The following is a 19,298-nucleotide window of genomic DNA, read 5'->3' as shown; positions in this document are numbered from 1 at the left end:
ATTTTTCCTGTCAGCTTCGCCAGTTTTGCAAAGTCCATCATCTTCATCTGCCACTCTTCTTTCGCTGGTACCTCCTCGTTTCCATTTTTGGGCCAAGAGAATTACTGCCGCAGTTGTTGCATACATAAACAGTTTTTTATCTTCCCTTGGTATCTCTTCACCCACTATACCCAATAAAAAGGCTTCTGGCTTTTTAACAAAAGTATTTTTAAACATTTTCTTTAACTCATTATGTATCATTTCCCAGAAAGCCTTTACCTCTTTGCAAGTCCACCACACTTTACCTCTTTGCATTTCCAGCACTCATTACTGTATTTTTCGCTCCATAAGACACACCTAGTTTTTAGAGGAGGAAAACAAGAAAACAAATATTCTCAACGAAACAGTGGATGTATGATTTTTGTGGTTCATGCTGTGGCCACAGACATGTGATCTGATGGTGAATTTGGGGTGACCCAATGCAAAAAACCTGAGGATCCATGTGGATCTGTGCTTTGAAACCATGTTTTGTGCCATTGCGGCCCCACGCAACAGTGGGTGCGTGTTTTTTTGGTGCACGCTGTAGCCATGGACATGCTATGTGATCTGATGTTGAATTTGGGGTGACCCAATGCACAAATCCTGAGGATCCATGGGCTTTTACCTCCCCTCTCACAGGCAGCCTCCGCTAGCGTCCCTTATCTCTCTTTCGATCCCACTGATCAGCTGTTTCCTTCCAACACTCCCTTCCCTCGTTTGCCTTCGTGTCTTTTCCTTAGCTGGAGCAGTTTTTTGCTCCTCCTTTTCTTCTAATTTCTCTCCTTATTGCTTTAGTCTTCCTGTTTCCCCCCCTTGGCAAGTTTGCTGTCTTTACATCCCCCCTCCCAGGCAGCCTCCTTTATCTCTAGCATCCCTTATCTCTCTCCCCAATCAGCAAACAATCAGCAGCTTTGTTCCCACACCCACTTCCCTCTTTCAAAAAATAAGAGCAGGATCTGCTTTTTGCCCCTGGGCAATTCGGCTCCAGGAACCATGCATTTGCTCCATAAGATGCACAGACATTTCCCCTTACTTTTTAGGAAGAAAAAAGTGTGTCTTATGAAGTGGAAAACACAGTAGTTCTTGTCTTCTACACAATTTGCCCGGCCTTTTAAAGCCATCCACTTTCATGGCCATCCCTGCCTCCTGTGGGAGGGAATTCCACAGTTTAACTGTGTTGCGTCAAGAAACACTTTATTTTATGTGCCCTGAATCTTCCAGCGTTCAGCTTCATGGAATGTCTCCCGAGTTCCAGGAAGAAAAAACCTTTTCACTATCCGCTTCCTTCATGCCGTGCATAATTTTATGAACTTCTTTTTTTAAAAAGAAATATTTATTGCAGTTTTACAAAAACATAAATACAAAAACACATAATAAAAGAAAAAAGAAAAATAAAGATACAACATACAAAAGCAAAGAAAAAATAAGAAAAATTAAAAACAATTCCATTTTTCATAACTTAACTCATTTGCTTGTTTCTTTGACCTCCTCACACCTCCCCTTCTTGTATTCCCATTTAAATAATCAAATCAGCAAATCCTTACCCTCTTTCATTTATCTTAACTCTATATCTTAACATTTTATAACTCTATATTTTCATCCATTATCAATTCATTTTTGCATATTCTTATTAACTTTGTTGCTAATACCACTTATTTCCAATCCAACATCATTTTAACATTCATTAATTTTACAATGTTTCTGCAGATAATCTTTAAATTTCTTCCAATCTTCTTCCACCAACTCTTCTCCCAGGTCTCGGATTCTGCCAGTCATTTCCACCAATTCCATAAAGTCCATCACTTTCATCTGCCACTCTTCCAGGGTGGGTAGATCTTGTGTCTTCCAATACTTTGCAATAAGTATTCTTGCTGCTGTTGTTGCATACATAAAGAACGTTCTATCCTTCTTTGGCACCAATTGGCCGACTATGCCCAGGAGAAAGGCCTCTGGCTTCTTCAGAAAGGTATATTTAAATACCTTTTTCATTTCATTATAGATCATCTCCCAGAAAGCCTTAATCTTTGGGCACGTCCACCAAAGGTGAAAGAATGTACCTTCATTCTCTTTACATTTCCAACATTTGTCATAATTTTATGAACTTCTGTCATGTCACCTCTTGCCCAAATTTTCTCTATACTAAAAAGTCTCAGACGCTGCAACCTGGCCTCTTAAGGGAGTCACTTAAGGTTGTAAAGCTCTCTTTCTTGCAGTGGCATAGTGTGGGTTGTCAGCACCCGGGGCAAGGCAAGTAATTTGCGCTCCCTAACCCGTGGATTTTATCAGGGGGCAGAGAGCTGCGAGTGCGAGCACGCCCCCCCAGATGTTGCGCCCGGTGCGCCCGGCCCCCCCTGCACCCCCCACGCTACGCCACTGCTTTCTTGTACAGAGCTCTTCTCCAGACTCTCTTGAGTGTCTAGAGAAGCTATTTGGGGATATACCCTGCAATGGCAACAAGGTAGGAAGTTTGGCGTGGCCAGTTCTGCAGTTGGGAATGGACTGTTGTGGAATGCAATGGTGCTGTCCTAAGGCAGCCATTCCAGAAATGAAGACAGAGCAGGGAGATTTTTAGGTCCTGAAAATATTCAAGGCATAGGCTTGTGACACAAACCAGAGACTCACTCATGGACCCACTTCCAGGGAAAGGTGTTGCCCATAAGTAAGTTGGGGGATTTCTTTCTTTTTATTTTTTGCAGTGGCCCAACTGTCAGTTGGAAGACACTGGAATGATTTGGACAGTAAGATGCTGGAATGTTTGTACCTGAAAATCTAGGAGGTCACTTTAACAGGGAGATTAACTAACCAGATACAGATCCTACGGAATCAAAAGGCAAAGGTCACATTTTATACCATTTGGCAGTGTTTTATTGCACATATAGCTGATAAGGAGCATGACCGTCAGCCGCCATCCTTAGGTCGCTTTGGGACACTCCTACGTGAGACACACGACCAATAAATAGCAGCAAACAATGGTTTTGGTTTGGTTCTCTGTTTGTATCTCGCTTTCCCAGCAACAAACACATGCCTGCATTGCAGGAGGTTGGAGTAGATGAGCCTTGGTACCTTCCAACTCTTATGAAGATGAAAGAGAAGTGTAAATCCTTGTTCCTTTGTAAATATAATGATGCAAAGGAATATAAGCAGTTTGACGTAACCAGGAGAAAGCCAGTACGCCATGCTGCTTTCTTTTTGCTGATCTGTTTGTATATTATCTTCTTTAAAAAAGTAATATATATATATATATATATATATATACACACACACACACACACACAATTTTTAAAAACTTTTAAAGAAAAGAAGGAGGGAGAGAGAGGAGGAACAGGTCTGACCCCCTTCTTTTGCTCAGATTTTTGCTGGCATTCACAATCACACTGGCCCTGCACACTCTTACGTCAGAAACCACAGAGTTACCGGTATACTTCCCATAATTCGGGGGGGGGGGGGAGCCATGACTGTTTAAAGTGGAATCATAGCTCTTTAAAATGTACGATGTGAATGTGACCAGAATGTCGGACTAGGACCTGGGAGATCAGGGCTCAAATCCCCACCAGGCCATGAAGCTCCCGGGATGACTTTGGGCCAGTCACTCTCTCCTCCCTCGCAGGGTTGTTGTGAAGGGAGGGGGAGAAAACCATGTATACTACCCTAAGCTCCACCCTGAGCGGAGATATGAATGCAAAACATAAATAAATGAATATTTAAATTATGGTGGTCTAAACTGTCACCTTAATTTAAATATTCATTTGTTTATTTATTTAAACTGTCACCTGGGACGCGGGTGGTGCTGTGGGTAAAAGCCTCAGCGCCTAGGGCTTGCCGATCGAAAGGTCGGCGGTTCGAATCCCCGCGGCGGGGTGCGCTCCCATTGTTCGGTCCCAGCGCCTGCCAACCTAGCAGTTCGAAAGCAGCCCTGGGTGCAAGTAGATAAATAGGGACCGCTTACTAGCAGGAAGGTAAACGGCGTTTCCGTGTGCGGCTCTGGCTCACCAGAGCAGCAATGTCACGCTGGCCACGTGACCTGGAAGTGTCTCCGGACAGCGCTGGCCCCCGGCCTCTTGAGTGAGATGGGCGCACAACCCTAGAGTCTGTCAAGACTGGCCCGTACGGGCAGGGGTACCTTTACCTTTACCTTTAAACTGTCACCTATATATAAGCGAATGCGGATCTGTCCTCTTTTTTGATGATGCATAAGCAGCCACTTTGTGGAGGGCACTCGCCTGCACAGGTCCTTCCGATGGCATTGAGAAACCTAATGCAAGGTGGCCTCTCATCCCTGCTTCCTTCCCAACACCAATCCACCTGAAGACCACCTCAATCTGCCAGCCTTGCAACGCTCTCTTAAGGCTGAGGTACAGGAAAAAGCAGCAAAAGGCACATCAGCAGGATTGTGCTCTTAACCAAAAAAATAAGGGGGGAAATGACAATGCAAACCAAGTTAGAAACAGCAATTTATTGATTCCAGCATGGAGTAGTAAAAGAAAATGACCTGGATCAACACTCTTGACACTCTTTGTGCTATTGGCCCGCTGGAAATTGCCAGATTGAGACCCAGTTGTGCGTCAAAAGGCTTTCCTGCTGCAGCCAAAATGATCTGATCGTGAAGAGGATTAGCACCATCTGAACGATGGTGGGAGACAGAGTGAGCTTTGGTGGAAATCGAGGGGGTTGCCGTGAGGTTTAATAGACGTGGGGAACCTGTAGTCCTGGAGGACTACCAACTCCGACTTCCATCAGCTCTAGCAAACATGGTCAGGAATAATGAGAGCTATGGAAGGCTGCAGGTTCCTGCTCCTTTGGGTTTACTACAGGAAGGGCTAAGTTGCGGCCTTCCAGATATTGCAGAACTACAACTTCCATCATCCCTAACCAATGGCTATGCTGACTCCGGTGCTGATGGGAGATGTCAGCAACATCTGGATTTAGCCACCCCTGATTTAGTAAGAGAGATCTCCTCCTCACCTGCCAGCTTGACCTAAAAAAAGAGGACCTGTGTCTTGAAAGAAAAGGCAAAGCTTAAAAGGCCTTTGTGGTTTTCCCCTGGGGAAAATGTGTACTCTCTAGGAAATAAGGATGTAACAAGCTTATCCCTTTCCCCCAACCTGTGCAAAACCCAGAACGGATTTTCTCTTCCTTCTGCCCACCCGCATTGCAAGGCTCTGGTATCAAAGCCCATCAAAAGACTGTAGCTCCCGCTAATTGGGAGCTAACTTGAAATGCTGGAGAGGATGCAGGCTGTTTAGTTTCAGCCAGTGCTGTGTTTCTTTTGGAGGAGCAGAGAAACAGGCCTGCAGCTGGCCTTTTGGGGGCAAAGGCTCTGCATTCACCATCTGCCACCTGGTGGGTTTTGAGCCATGCCCATCGGGGCAGAGATCGGTGGGTGGGTGGAGTGCAGGTGCTGAAAAAGAAAACTCTCCTCCAAACTCTCCTTTTTCCAAATTCGTATCCAGCAAAGCAAGGGTCTGAAGACCAGCTCCTGACGCTATGGCTGTAGCAAATTCCTGGCCACGATCATTCTCATCACTTCGTTAGTGCCTTATGGCCAGTGAAGCCAGATGAAAGAGAGACAGACAGACAGACAGATGGACAAAGAGAGAGAGAGAGGTATTTGTTAGCAAATCACAGAACTGTGTATTTGGTGCCTGTAAGTGCTGGAGATCTAGACGCAGATGGGGAATTCTAAGAACCCCAGTTTTCTTCCTTCCATAGATAAAGCAAGCAAGTTTATAGTCCTCATGGATGCAAAGGTTGAAAGTATGCAGGCACTACCTGCTTATGACTGCAATATCCTACCCAGGGAAAGGGATGTAGTTAAGGAGTAGAGCATGCCCTTTGCATGCGGAAGGTCCCAGGTTTATTCTCCAATGGCATTTCCTGGGGATCTCCCTGTCTGAAATCTTGCAGAGGTGCTGCCAGTCAGTGTAGACAGTACTGAGCTAGATGGACCAATGGCCTGACTCTGCAAAAGGCAGCTTCCTATCTTCCCTATGTCGGTTTTAAAAAGCAGGTGGTTTCCTAGCCATCTGTTAACTTGGGGCCAAGTTCCCACAGGTCACACCATGAGATGTGGCCGACCCGTGCAAGTGGGAGACATTGGTAAAGCCATTATGCAATTAGCTCATTGTAACTTAGCAGTTAATGAATATTAATGTGGTCTCAACATAAACAGAAAACTGGAGAGCAGGGGAATCTAGGGACATAGGAAAGTGTCTTACACAGAGTTCAGACCGCTGATCCATGTTGTCTGCACCTGTGTTCTTCCCCCTGCTGTTGGACTACAACTCCCATCATCCCCAGCCAGTCTCGCCACTGGTCAAGGATGATGGGAATTGTAGTCTCATCTGGGTAACCCAAGGTTGACTTACACTACATTGGCTGGCAGCAGCTCTCCAGGGCTTCAAGGGGGAACAATCTCGGGCCCACCTGGAGGTGCCAGGGACTGAAGCAGGTTCCTTCTGCATGCAGTCACCAGAATGAGGCAGCAGCCAAGGCTGCAGGGCAGCACCCCACACGACTCACCTTCCAAAATCTGGTGCACACGGATGTCTCGTACAAACTGCTGCACTGCGTAATCCTTCAGGTACCCGTAGCCCCCGTACATCTGCAGGGCTTGGTTGCAGATCTGCGTGAGACACAATCAAGTAAGAGTTGAGCCCCAGAGCCGGGAGGGTCGGGGAGGAAATGAGCCAGTCCACAAGCCAAATGTGGCCCCTGGGACCTCCCCATCCGGTCTACAGTGCTCTGCTGACTGTCCCACTTTGGCTGGGTGGGGGGAGACGAGAACTCTTCTATAAGAGCAGACAGATGTCTCTTCTCCAAGTCCAGGGGGCTGGTTTGTTTTGGAAGGGTGTGTTTACTATAGCTGGGGTGGGAAAATTAACCCTCCCGTTCCTCCCCCCCCAAAAAACCTCACACACAGCCCGTGCCACAACTGAACTTGAAGAAGGCCTTTTATTGCACCAGTAAGATGCTTTTCTTTAAGCCTAATTGCTGGGAGAAGAACTAGTGTATATGCCTGGCACTGGTAGACTGCCCTCAGGCTGAAATAGGTTCCCCACTTTTGTCCCCAGAAGGAGAAGACCTTGCCCGGGGCAGTGTGGTGTAGTGGTTAGAGTGCTGGACACTAGGACGTCAAATCCCCACTCAGCCATGTAGCTCACTGGGTGACCCTGGGCTCGTCACCCACTCTCAGCCCAAACTACCTCACAGGGTTGTTGTTCAAAACAAACAAACAAACAAATTTCTTTCCAGTAGCACCTTAAAGACCAACTAAGTTAGTTCTTGGTATGAGCTTTCGTGTGCATGCACACTTCTTCAGATACACTGAACCACTGAAGGGTTGTTGTTGTGAGGGTAAATCAGGGAGGACTATGCACACTACCTTTAGCTCCTTGGGGAAAAGCTGGGATATAAATGTAAATATAATAATAATAAATAATAATAATAATAGCAGCAGCAGCAAAGTAGAAGAGGGACAATAAATAATTGAGTTTACGCACCAGTCTTTTGAAAAAAACGAAAGCAGAGAGAAAGCAGACACAATAGCCTTTAAAGACTCACAGAAGCCAGGATTAAAATACAACACTGCCACCTAGTGGTTGAGTGAGTTAACCACTGAACAACAAACCTTCCCTTGACTTGAATAGTCGGACCTATAGATTTGGCTTCTGCTTCTGCTTCTCCTGCCCTGCTTTCTGGGATAGCAGGAGGAGCAGTCTGCAAACTGCCATTCCTTGTGCTTGTTTCCCAGCTGCTGCTGCTTCCTTGCAACAGTAGCTGCGGTAAAGAGCACCAGCACCAGTGAGCTCTCTGGTCAGCCTTGCTCGAGAGAAAGTGGATGAGCTGCCGCAGCAGCTAATGCAAAGGAGGTCTTTTCCCAATTCCTTGGGATCGTTACCTTTGACTTACCACTTCTTGATCATTTCCCGAGATGGCGTCTTTTAAATACCAAGGAAGAAGGCTTAAACGTTTGAAGATGCAAAAAGCGCCACCTTTGCAACTGCAGTAAACATGCATGTGTTTGTTTTTGTTTGGGGGGGGCTGGAGGAGGGGGGATTTGCCTACCGCAAAGCATTCATCCGTGGCAAAGAGCTTGGCCATGGAGCAGAGGGCCACAGCATCCTCGCGCCCCTCCTGCAGTGCCTGCGCCGCGTTTCGCACCATGAGCCGGGCAGCCACCAAGCGGGTTGCCATCTCTGCCAGCCGAAACTGGAGGTACTGCCAAAAGAGAAGCAGCAAAACAGGTAAAGGTGTACCCAGAGGGCCAACCCAGCAAGCGGCCCCAATTTTGCTGCTGCTGTGAGGCTGCCCTATTCCCCCATTTCTCCCCAACCAGGGAGCGAGGGGGCCTGCCCAAAGGGGGGGCCAAATGCTTGCATACAGAAGGACCCAAGTTCAGTATCCTATGTGCACAGGTAGGGCTAGGAACAGACGCTTGTTGTGGAAGCCACCACAGAGGGGCTGCCGGTCAGTGTGCAGATGGTGTCGTGCTCAGTGGGGTTCACGGTTGGCAGCGCCTTATTACGTCCCTCCTCGCTGGATCACTCGTAGGCCACATTCACATCATAAAGCACTGCGATGCCACTTTAAATAATTGGTGCTTCTTGCAAAGAATTATGGGAGCTGGAGTTTGCCAAAGGTGATGAGAGTTGAGAGGGGATCCCCTATTCCCCTTCCAGACCTACAATTTCCAGAGTTCCCGGAGAAGAGGGATTGATTTGTTAAACCACTCTGGGCACTGTAACTTTGCGAGGGGAATAATAATAATAATAATAATAATAATAATAATAATAATAATAATAATAATAATAATTTATACCCTGCCCTCCCCAGCCAAGACCAGGCTCAGGGCAGCTAACACCAAATATAAAAACGATTGAAATACACCTTAAAAAACAAGATTAGAATACAACATTAAAACATTAAAATGCAACCTCATTTCAGTGGAAACTCAATCAAAAACTTTTGGGGGGATAAAAACGTCAAGTCTTCACCAAAGCTAACTATTCAGACTGGTCCAGACTCAAAACAGGACCTCAAAACAGCTCTTGGCACTCTTAACAAACTACAGCTCCCAGAATTCTTTGGGGGAAGCCATGATCTGAAGCACAACAGGTCAGGGTGCCTGGCTGTTAACTGGAAAGTTGCCAGCTGGAGCCCACGCAGGGACAGCAGTGGGCAGTATTAGAGCATTGGACTAGAGAACCTATGATTCTAGGGATATCATTGTGCTTTGAATGGACGGTGTGAATGTGGCCTTAGCTTCTGCCCTGAGTGCCACAGGAGGCGTGGAATCACTCCCAACCCAACTTGGAGCTGCTGGGGATCAAACCCGGGACCTTCTGGTTGCAAGGCAGGGGCTCCAACCACTGAGCTGCAGCTGTCGTTTCAGGAGCGACAGGCTGTTGCGAGATGAAGTCACCTGATTGCTAGCCAACAGCTCCCCGAACTGCTTGCGGACGTTAAGGTGATCCCGAGCCAAAAGGACTGAGGCATGCGCGGCACCTAGAGAGCAAGAAGCTGCAGGAGGAATGGGGAAGAAGACTCCATTATGCACGGGAGGCCTGGTGTCGCGTCCCCCCACCCCTGCCCCTCGTGGGCAGCCCAAACCTCCCACTTTCCCTTCCGCTCTTACCAATGTTAATCCTCCCTCCATTCAAGCCCTTCATGGCGATGTTGAAGCCCGTTCCTTCCTCTCCCAGCCGGTTGGTGACCGGAACGGCACAGTCCTCAAATATCACAGCGCGTGTCGGCTGGGAGTTCCAGCCCATCTGCAGGGGAGGGGAAAACAGAAGAGCCTTTTTTTGCTCCTGCGCTCTGATGCCACTGCTGTGTCTTAAGCCCAGTCCTGCCTTGAAATATTGGATCCTCCTGCATTATAGAGCCCTATCCCCTAATACTATACTTTACGATCTTTTAAGTGATAGGGCAATCTACAATCTATCAGTGATTTGTAGGAGAAAACTGGATTCGATAGGGCTCACTTTAACTGATTTTGAAATCTCTGATCCCAAAGATATATGGGAAATTATCAGGAAGACCCTCACAGAAAAAAGTGTTCTCGCCATGCTTGAGGTTGCAAAGCGCAGCACCTGCTCTCCTATTCACCTAAATCTCCCTTTGTGTAGAGATTTCCAAAAGGGATACATGACAAATCTGAAGAAACATGAATCGTGTAGGCTGTTTATGTTGGCCAGATTTAACATGTTTCCCTCGGCGGTAGTGAGAGGAAGATACTTAGCTATCCCAGAATCAGAGCGTCTCTGTAAATGCAGAAAACAGGAACCCGATACTCTAGAACATATATTCTTTTCCTGTGATTTTGGCAGTTATGCCAGAAGACAATTATTTGAGGCCCTAAAATTTAATGGACAGTTTTTTACACAACCAACTGTTCAGGACCTGCTGGCGGACAGCGATGATAAAATTACTTTAATAGCGGCTGAATTTTTAAGTGCTGTCCATGAAGAAAGAATGGGCCATGATAAAGAGACTTAGTGGTTTTAATGGTAGGTGATGTTGCTGTGTTGTATTATATTATTTATGTACATTGATTTATTTTTTGGAGTTAAGAATAGGACTGGGATAAATTGTGTTCGCTGAGCCCGTATTTTATACAGTCTGTATATGATGTTTGTTTGTTAATGTGAGGTGTGATATGCCTAATAAAGGATTTTGAATTAAGCCCAGTCCTGTGGAACACTCTGCCACTAGAGATTCAGCGGGGTGCCTTCGCTGCCAACCTTTAGACACCAGCTGAAAACATTTCTGTTCTGCTGGGCCCAGGAACCAACCTGAACCCTGCAATCATCCTCTGAAGCCCTTTTTTGTGTGCCACCTCCATGAGAGGTCCAGAGGTTGGCAACACAAGAAGTGGCCTTTTCTGTGGTGGCTCCCTGTCTGTGGAATGCTCTCCCCAGGGAGGTTCGGCTGGCACCTTCACTACACACCTTTAGGCATCAGACGAAAACATTCCTCTTCAACCAGGACTGTCATCCGATGCGCTTTTAAATGTGATGTGGGAGGGGGAATTATTGTGTTTTTTCTGTTCTTACATTTATCATGTATTTTGTGTTTTTTTAATACTGTATTTTTATGTTGTGAACTGCCATGAGATCTATGGGAATGGGGCAGTATATACATTTTCAGTGCTTTTTTTCTGGGGGGACAGGGAGGTACGCATACCCCTAAACATTTTGTGAATCTCTGTACTTTTGTCCATTTACTGTATTTATTTTTCACAATTCCAACTTGAGTCAAAATGAGAGCACCCCTAAACATTTTTTTAGAAAAAAGCACTGCACATTTTAATAAATAATAATTCCACAATGGTTTGTTGGTGTTTGTTTTTAACTTTTTATGGTTTTATGTTTTTACTGCTGAAAACTGATTTGATAATTTTTCTTTTTTATGATGTATAAATAGGATAATTTTTTTATAGCTAAATAAAATATACTGGCTGGCCACTTAAGCAAGTCCCCACAGTGGCAAAAGTGGCATATTTTTAATCTGAATGCAGCATGCACCCCAAAAGCCAAGAGTGTCTCCTCGCCCCCCCCCCGACCTGCTTACCTTTTTCTCCTTTTTGCCAAAACTCAAGCCGGGAGTCCCCTTCTCCAGAACCAGGCATGAGATTCCTTTGGGGCCTGGCCCTCCCGTCCGGCACATCACCACATACAGGTCTGTGTCGCCGCCACCACTAATGAAGGCCTAGGGAGACAAGAATAAGGATGGCTCAAGAGAAAGGGGAGGGGAGGGAGGGAGGGAGAGTCTACTACAGCCCAGACGACCTCAAGAAGCAGACAGGTTGCCCCTGGGGGGCCTGTGCATCCAAGGCTATGCAAGTCCAGGAAGGAGAGAAGGGCTGGAGTAAGAACAAAGGAGAGGGGAGAAGATTAAGATGAAACAAGGGAGGATAAACAGGAAGGGCAGAGTGGCAACATGGAGCTAAGAAGGGCACCGTTGAATCAGGCACCCAGTACCCTTCCCCCATCAGCACACAGGGAGACGCTTTGAGGAAGGCCACAAACAAGGGTGCGGACATCAGCCGTCTCCCACTATATCTGAAGGAGCGTCTCCACCCCCATCGTTCTACCCGGAGACTGAGGTCCAGTGCCGAGGGCCTTCTGGCAGTTCCCTCACTGCGAAAAGCCAAATTACAGGGAACCAGGCAGAGGGCCTTCTCGGTAGTGGCACCCTCCCACCAGATGTCAAAGAGAACAACAACTACCAAACTTTTAGAAGACATCTGAAGGCAGCCCTGTTTAGGGAAGCTTTTAATGTTTGATGTATTGCTGTATTTTAATATTTGGCTGGAAGCCGCCCAGAGTGGCTGGGGAAGCCCAACCAGATGGGCGGGGTATAAATAATAAATTATTGTTGTTGTTGTTGTTGTTGTTGTTATTAGGAAAGGATGTAGTGGGATGGTATCCACCTGGTTTGCATGCAGAAGGTCCCTGGTTTGATCCCACATGCAATCTCCAAGAGTCCCTATTTTCCAGGGGCAGTCCTGGATTTACAGAAGCTGTCCTGGTTTCTGATTTGATCCCAGAATGTCCCGCTTTTCCCTACAACATGCCTATTTTCGTTGGAGAAACATTGGAGGGAATGGGGATCAGATGCTCCCAGGGAGCAGGCCCCTCTCTCTTCCTGACACTCTCACTGACTCTCACTCTCACTGACACTCCTGGCCTTTTCCTCCAGGCCCAATCCACACAACCAACCTGAAGGAGAGTGAAAAGCAAGGGCAGCAGCATCTCCGACTCTGGTCAACATCTGCACATCTGGAGAAGGGAAGGGAATCGGGGGGGAGGCAGCTGCAAAGCAGCAGGAGCCGGGGGGGGGAGGCAGTGGGTCTCCTGCTTTGTTGTTCGTGGGCAGGTATCTGACAGCTAGCCCACAGCACACATCTGGAAACAAGACTGCTCCTCAAATGATAACCATCACCTGACCTAACAACACTGCGCATTTATCCGCTTCCCTTTTCAAAGCTATCTTAAGCCAGATAGCTGTAAGAAACACAAGTGGAATTCCCAAAGCAATCTTCAGAACCAAATAATTTATGTGCAGAAGGCATGGGGGGGGCAGGGACTGCAGAAGGGAGAAAATATTGCATTCTGGACATCTGCAGCAATGACTGCTTGGACCACCGAAATAGCCTAAAGAGGGGGAGGTAGTTAATTCTGCACAAGAATATTTTGGAGGGTTCATTGAGGCGAAGATGAAGAGTGGGTGTCAAAGATGAGGACCCTGGTACCTTGGAGCCGTTCAGAATGTAAGTGTCCCCTTTCTTCCGGGCTGAAGTTAGCAGGGAAGCCGCATCACTTCCACTTCCTGTTTGGGAAAGAAGCGGCAGACAATTGCAACTGAGATACCGTTAAAAGAGCAATAAAGAGTAAGATTCAGACAAGAGAGGCCCGGGTTCCAATTTTTGGGGTGCTCACAGGGTGGCCTTCGTCACCTTAGATCAACAAGGATACTGTAGAGCCAGAAAGGGTTCAGAAAAGGACACCCAAAATGAGCAAGGGAATGGAGTGACCCCCCCCCTCCGCCAGGGGAAGAAACGCTGCAGTGTTTGGGACCTTTTAGAGAAAAAGCAAGAAAGAGGTGGCATGATAGAGGTTTATAAAATTAACCATGGCATGGAGAGAGTTGATGGAGAAAAGTTTTTCTCCATCTCTCAGAACACTAGAACTCGTTTGCATCCAGGGAAATTGAATACTGGAAGATTTTTATTGATATAATAAAAAATAAAAAGTACTTTTTCGTACTATGCATAGTTCAAGTATGGAACTCACTCCCGCAGGAGGCAGTAACTAGCTTGCTTTGAAAGACTTGGATACATTCATGGAGCATAGCTGTCAAGTGTCCCTTATTTAAAGGGACAGTCCTTTATTCCATCGCCATGTCCCGCTGCTGTCCCTTATTGATGGATGTCCCTTAAATGATGTCCCTTAAATTTCAAAGGAAGCAGCTCCTCTCCCTCCCTCCCTGCCGGCCAGAGAGGAGGGAGGCTGCAACTGTGTTGCTTGGCTGTGTTGCTCACCCAATAAGAAGTCTAAGAACAACTGGGGGGTGGAGCTTGCATGCCTTGTGCTGATCAAATCGGCTGCATTCCCTGGGGACTCGCCTTTGCTCAGCGCTTCCCAGCGGAGAGGTGACGGTGGTTTTCCTTGAGGCTTCGTTTGGCTGCTGGCTGGGCTTTCTGCCTTTGGCTCAGAGGGGCTCAGAAGTTGAACATACCTGTGCTGAGTGCTCGGATCGGAATTGGATGGATACGTCATCGACGGCCCACTCACCCTTGCCGGTGAAAAGGTCTGTCTGGAGTGGGGGCACATGGTGGGGGGAAAGGAAAGGAGATCTCGTGGGAGGGGGGGCTTTTGAATTTGTTTTGGAGGCTCCTTCGATTGACTTATGGGGGAAAAGAAAGGAGCTGGCTGACTGAAATGATGGGTGACTGGCGATCTCATGGCAAGGGGGAGGAGGCTCTGTGTGTGTGTGGCTAGTTAATGCAAGCTGAGGGGGTTTTTGAATGCTGGACGCCATTTTGTTGCACATGCTGCTGCAAACTTTGCAGTGCAAAGCCAGGCCGGGGAGCCATCTTAAGTTGAGGCTATATAGGCCTTGTGGTGCATGTGATTCAGATTCTATTCAGTTGAACCTCTGGTTACAAAGTTGGTTGGACGGTGTTCTCGAAGCTACCAGCATGAGTTTGACCAGACTGCAGGAGGACAGGAAGACTGGAGTGCCTGGAACAGGTGAGGCTGCAGGTCCCTTATTTTCAAGGCTGCTGGTCCCTTATTTTCAAATCTGTAAGTTGACAGCTATGTCATGGAGGGGTCCTCATTTTCCATCTGCAATCCTGAGACTGTCTGAAGTGGCTTCTGTCCTCTGCCATTTGGACTCTTAATTTCATCTACTTTGGATATCCTCAAAAGTTTTTCAGCTGCTTCCTTCTTCTTCTATATGAGGGAGCAGAGACACTTACCTGTTTCTTCATTGCTGCTGTTGCTTTCGCACGGAAATCAATAAAATATAATTTGATGAAAAACTTTTAACTAAATGAACAAATCTCCCTCACCTGGCTCAGTCAGACAGTAGGAGGAAAGCTTTTCCATGCTGCAAAGCGACGGGCAGAACTTGTGCCTCTGTTCCTCTGTCCCAAAGGTGTCGATCATCCAATTGCACATGCTGCAGCAGCGACAACCACAAGAAAAGGGGTCACGATGCAGACCCTCTGCCTGAAGGTGGCCTTCCTGGCCGAGCCCTTCTGCCTCCCATTACTCACTTGTGGATGCTGATATAAGCTGTCGTACTGACACAGCCCGTCGACAGAGCCTCAAAGATGATGGAGGTGTCGAGCCGGGACAACCCAGAGCCCCCCACGTCCGGCTGCACATAGATCCCACCAAACCCCAGCTGGGCTGCTTTCCGCACTGTCTCCACAGGGAATATTTCCTGCGAAGAGAGAGAGAGAGGAAACAGTTCTTCATTTGGGTTTTCGACAAATCTTGAGGTTTGTTTTTTTCCCCCTTTCTCTTCCTTTTCTCAAGGACAACTATTTCTTTGAAGCAGCAGGTGAACACCCCTCACCCACCGACCACAATATTGGCTTACTAGAATAACTGCTGCTTGAGAGGAGCTATCAGAGCCATCTTCAAATATCTAAAGGGCTGCCACATGGAGAATGGAACTCTGAACAGGATGACTTAAACCAATGGTTTCGAGTTACAGGAAAGGAAAGATTCCAGCTAAACATTATGAAGAACTTTTTGAGGCTAAGAGCTGTTCGACAGTGGACTGGACTCCCTTTGGAAGGTAGTGGACTCTCCTTCATTGGAGGTTGTTGAACTAAGGTTGGATGGCCATCTGTCCTGGGTGCTTTAGTTGAGATTCCTGCATTGCAGGGGGTTGGACTAGATGGCCCTTGGCGTCCTTTCCGACTCTATGATAAGATTTTAAAACTGTTATAAGCTTCTTAAAAATCACACACATCCAAAATAAATTGAAGAACAGACCATGTGTCCAGACAGACCCACTAAAGCAGATGCTTTTCAGCAGGTTTCTAAAAGAATATAATGATGGTGCTTGCCGAATGTAAATTGGCAGGGAGTTCCACAGTTCCAGGTGAAGCCACACAAAAGGAATTACTCCTTACAAATGTGGAGGGAACACTGTGTGGCTTTGAAGTGGTAAAACCTGATACATACACACTAAAACCGCCACTGAGGTGCCTTTTGAAGCATAGGGTAACTTAGGTAAAGGGTAAAGGGGACCCCTGACCATTAGGTCCAGTCGTGGCCGACTCTGGGGTTGTGGCGCTCATCTCGCTTTATTGGCCGAGGGAGCCGGCGTACAGCTTCCGGGTCATGTGGCCAGCATGACTAAGCTGCTTCTGGCGAACCAGAGCAGCGCATGGAAACACCGTTTACCTTCCTGCTGGAGCGGTACCTATTTATCTACTTGCACTTTGAAGTGCTTTCGAACTGCTAGGTGGGCAGGATCAGGGACCGAGCAATGGGAACTCACCCTGTCAGGGGGATTCTAACCGCCAACCTTCTGATCGGCAAGTCCTTGGCTCTGTGGTTTAACCCACAACGCCACCCGCATCATAGGGTAACTTACCGGTGAATAAACAAGTGCTACCACTCGGAAGCCAGGAAAGGTCACCTTTAACATTTTATGTTTGCTAGTGAGTAGCAGAAGCGAGCAGCCCCAAGCAAACGAACCAATCAGCAGTAGCAAACAGGGGCAGGCTTTCCCCACCTGCTCTCTTTGTAAGGCACTTAAGCATTGTCGTCAGATCTGGTATCTACACGCCTAGTGGATTTCTCACCTTTTCATCCCACTCAGCCATGTGGGGGGCCATCTCTTTGGCAGCAAAGTCAAAGGCCACTTTTTGGAACTCCTTCTGCTCCTCGGTCAAACCCACTGTGGCTGGGAGGCAGAAGAAAGGGGAGAAACTTTCAAAGCAGAGACAAGGAAAAAAGGAGGAAGAGATCCTCCAATAAACAGGTCACTCTAGGTTAATGAAAGTAATATTTATTGCTGCATGCCACCCAATCTCCAAGTAGTGCAAGGTTCCAGGCGCTAACCCAGGGTTTGGAGACAGTAGAGACTGTGGTGTCGGCCGAAATATTGGGAAATTCTGGAACAAGAGGGAGACAGATTAAAACTGCAGAGTTTTGAAAAACTAAAAAATAGAGTGCGAGACTGGCTTCATTATTATCAAATAATGGAAGCATATAATTTGGATTAAAAATTTGGCTTCCAGGTGGAAAAATCAAAATTGGAAACAGAACTGTTAGATCCCAAAATTAAGAGCTTGTCAAGAATGTATAACTTGCTGTTGAAGTGGAATACTCAGGATGAAATGGTGAAATCAGCTATGATTAAATGGGCACAAGACGTTGGACATAATATTATGATGGCTGACTGGGAACAGTTATGGACCACAGGTATGAAGTTTACGGCATGTAATGCCTTAAGAGAAAATATAATGAAAATGATCTACAGGTGGTACATGACACCAGTCAAGCTTGCAAAAATTTATCATTTGCCCGATAATAAATGTTGGAAATGTAAAGAGACTGAAGGTACATTCTTTCACCTTTGGTGGACATGCCCAAGGATTAAGGCTTTGTGGGAGATGAAATGAAATGAAATGAAAATGGTATTTAAATATACCTTTCTGAAGAAGCCAGAGGCCTTTCTCCTGGGCATGGTCGGCCAATTGGTGCCAAAGAAGGATAGAACTTTCTTTATGTATGCTACAACAGCAGCAAGAATACTTATTGCAAAGTACTGGAAGACACAAGATCTACCCACCCGGGAAGAATGGCAGATGAAGGTGTTTTTCCCCCCTTTCTCTTCCTTTTCTCAAGGTGATGGACTACATGGAACTGGCGGAAATGACTGGCAGAATCCGAGACCAGAGAGAAGAGTCGGTGGAGGAAGATTGGAAGAAATGGTGGTGTCTTTATGATATATGGTTTATTTACACATATACACAAGCTGAGCCTACGATGGAGGGAATCACACCACTATCGCCCCAAGGCGGCCTTGCTCTTCCCTTGACCATAGTTTGGATTTAAACAGAAATCAGGCACGGCTCTGACTCTCAGCAGCCCAGCCTACTTCTAGATTCTCGCTCTCACACACTCTGTTTTAGCTCTTGTCCTTCTCACCAGACAGTTAAGGAAAAGGAGCACCCATTTTCCCTCTGGCCCAGAGCTGCTTCCGTGGTTGCCTTAATGACATACTTAGGCCACCATCTCGCCAAGAAACTAGCCTGACTACTCCAGCAACTGAATCCTTGCCAGGTCCAGGAATTAGAAGGTGACTTGCGGATACGGCCCAACTCACAACATTATTTATCTGGAGCATTCCTGCTTTGCTTCTGAAACAGCTTGCACATAATCAGCTAAAACAAGACAAGTTTTCTGCATGCAGGCTTGCAATTCAAAAGCCACAGCACAGAAGGAAAAGGGGGCAGGGAGAGGGGGGTTGGATATGCCAATTGTTAAAAATTAAGTAATGGTTCTTGTAATGAATAACTGGAGTGGCCTCATAGAGCTGATGGAATGAATTCTGCTTCTCATCTCAGCACATGAGGAACAATGGGGAAAGCCACAGCTCCCTGCCAGAGTATCTGCTTTGCATGCAGAAGGCCCCAGATTGAATCCACAGTGGCATCTCCATGCTGACTGGGATCAATTGGGAGTTGTGGCCCAACAGTATTTGGAAAGCCAGAACCAACCTCCCTCTCCAGCGAGAATCCTTCTTAATAGCGTCATTGCAGACAGAATTCCAACAGATGAAGCATGACCCAAACGGCAAGCAACCTCCCCTCCGATCATCTCCGTGCAAAAAAAAGAAGAATCAACTGCTGTAGCAGAAGAGTTGGCAGGAGTTCAACCGGTGGTGGTTTCCTCCCGGTACATTACCACGCGGTGGCCAACGCAACCTGTTGGATCTCTGCCTGCCACACCTCCGCTAAAGGCAAAGGAGTCCGGTTGTTTGCTTTCCCTCCAGCTAACAGACAGACTCCGCTCTTCCCCAGAGGACTGTCCCTAACCCGAAACAGCAGACTGTTAGGTTATCTCCCCTTAATCTTACGGTCTATGCAGGAGGCGATGTCTCGGCGCCCCCATGCGTGCCTCCGTCCAGGAAGCCTCCTCAGTTGGGCCCCCAGCCTGCAGCACACTCTCCAAGCCATGGCCAGCACCACCTAAGTCGCCCGGGCAGGTGAACGAGGTCCGGGTGGCCGCTCTGCTTTGTGG

General features: G+C 47.1%; 1 protein-coding gene across 1 annotated transcript; it reads right to left on the bottom strand.

Moving 5' to 3' along the window:
- Positions 1–4,793: 4,793 nt before the first annotated feature.
- Positions 4,794–19,295, bottom strand: ACAD8 (acyl-CoA dehydrogenase family member 8). The gene is made up of 11 exons (XM_053367379.1): positions 19,135–19,295; positions 16,853–16,953; positions 15,305–15,474; positions 15,098–15,207; positions 13,274–13,350; positions 11,590–11,727; positions 9,653–9,788; positions 9,440–9,537; positions 8,083–8,235; positions 6,538–6,640; positions 4,794–5,553 (listed from the first exon to the last, which is right to left on the bottom strand). The coding sequence occupies exons 1-11, from the start codon at positions 19,232–19,234 to the stop codon at positions 5,501–5,503; spliced, it is 1,239 nt and encodes a 412-aa protein (XP_053223354.1). The 5' UTR covers positions 19,235–19,295; the 3' UTR covers positions 4,794–5,500.
- Between the last annotated feature and the right edge of the window lie 3 nt (positions 19,296–19,298).

Source organism: Podarcis raffonei, chromosome 15, assembly GCF_027172205.1.
Source record: "Podarcis raffonei isolate rPodRaf1 chromosome 15, rPodRaf1.pri, whole genome shotgun sequence".
Classification (NCBI taxonomy): Eukaryota; Metazoa; Chordata; class Lepidosauria; order Squamata; family Lacertidae; genus Podarcis; species Podarcis raffonei.
This window is presented reverse-complemented; position numbering and strand designations above follow the sequence as displayed.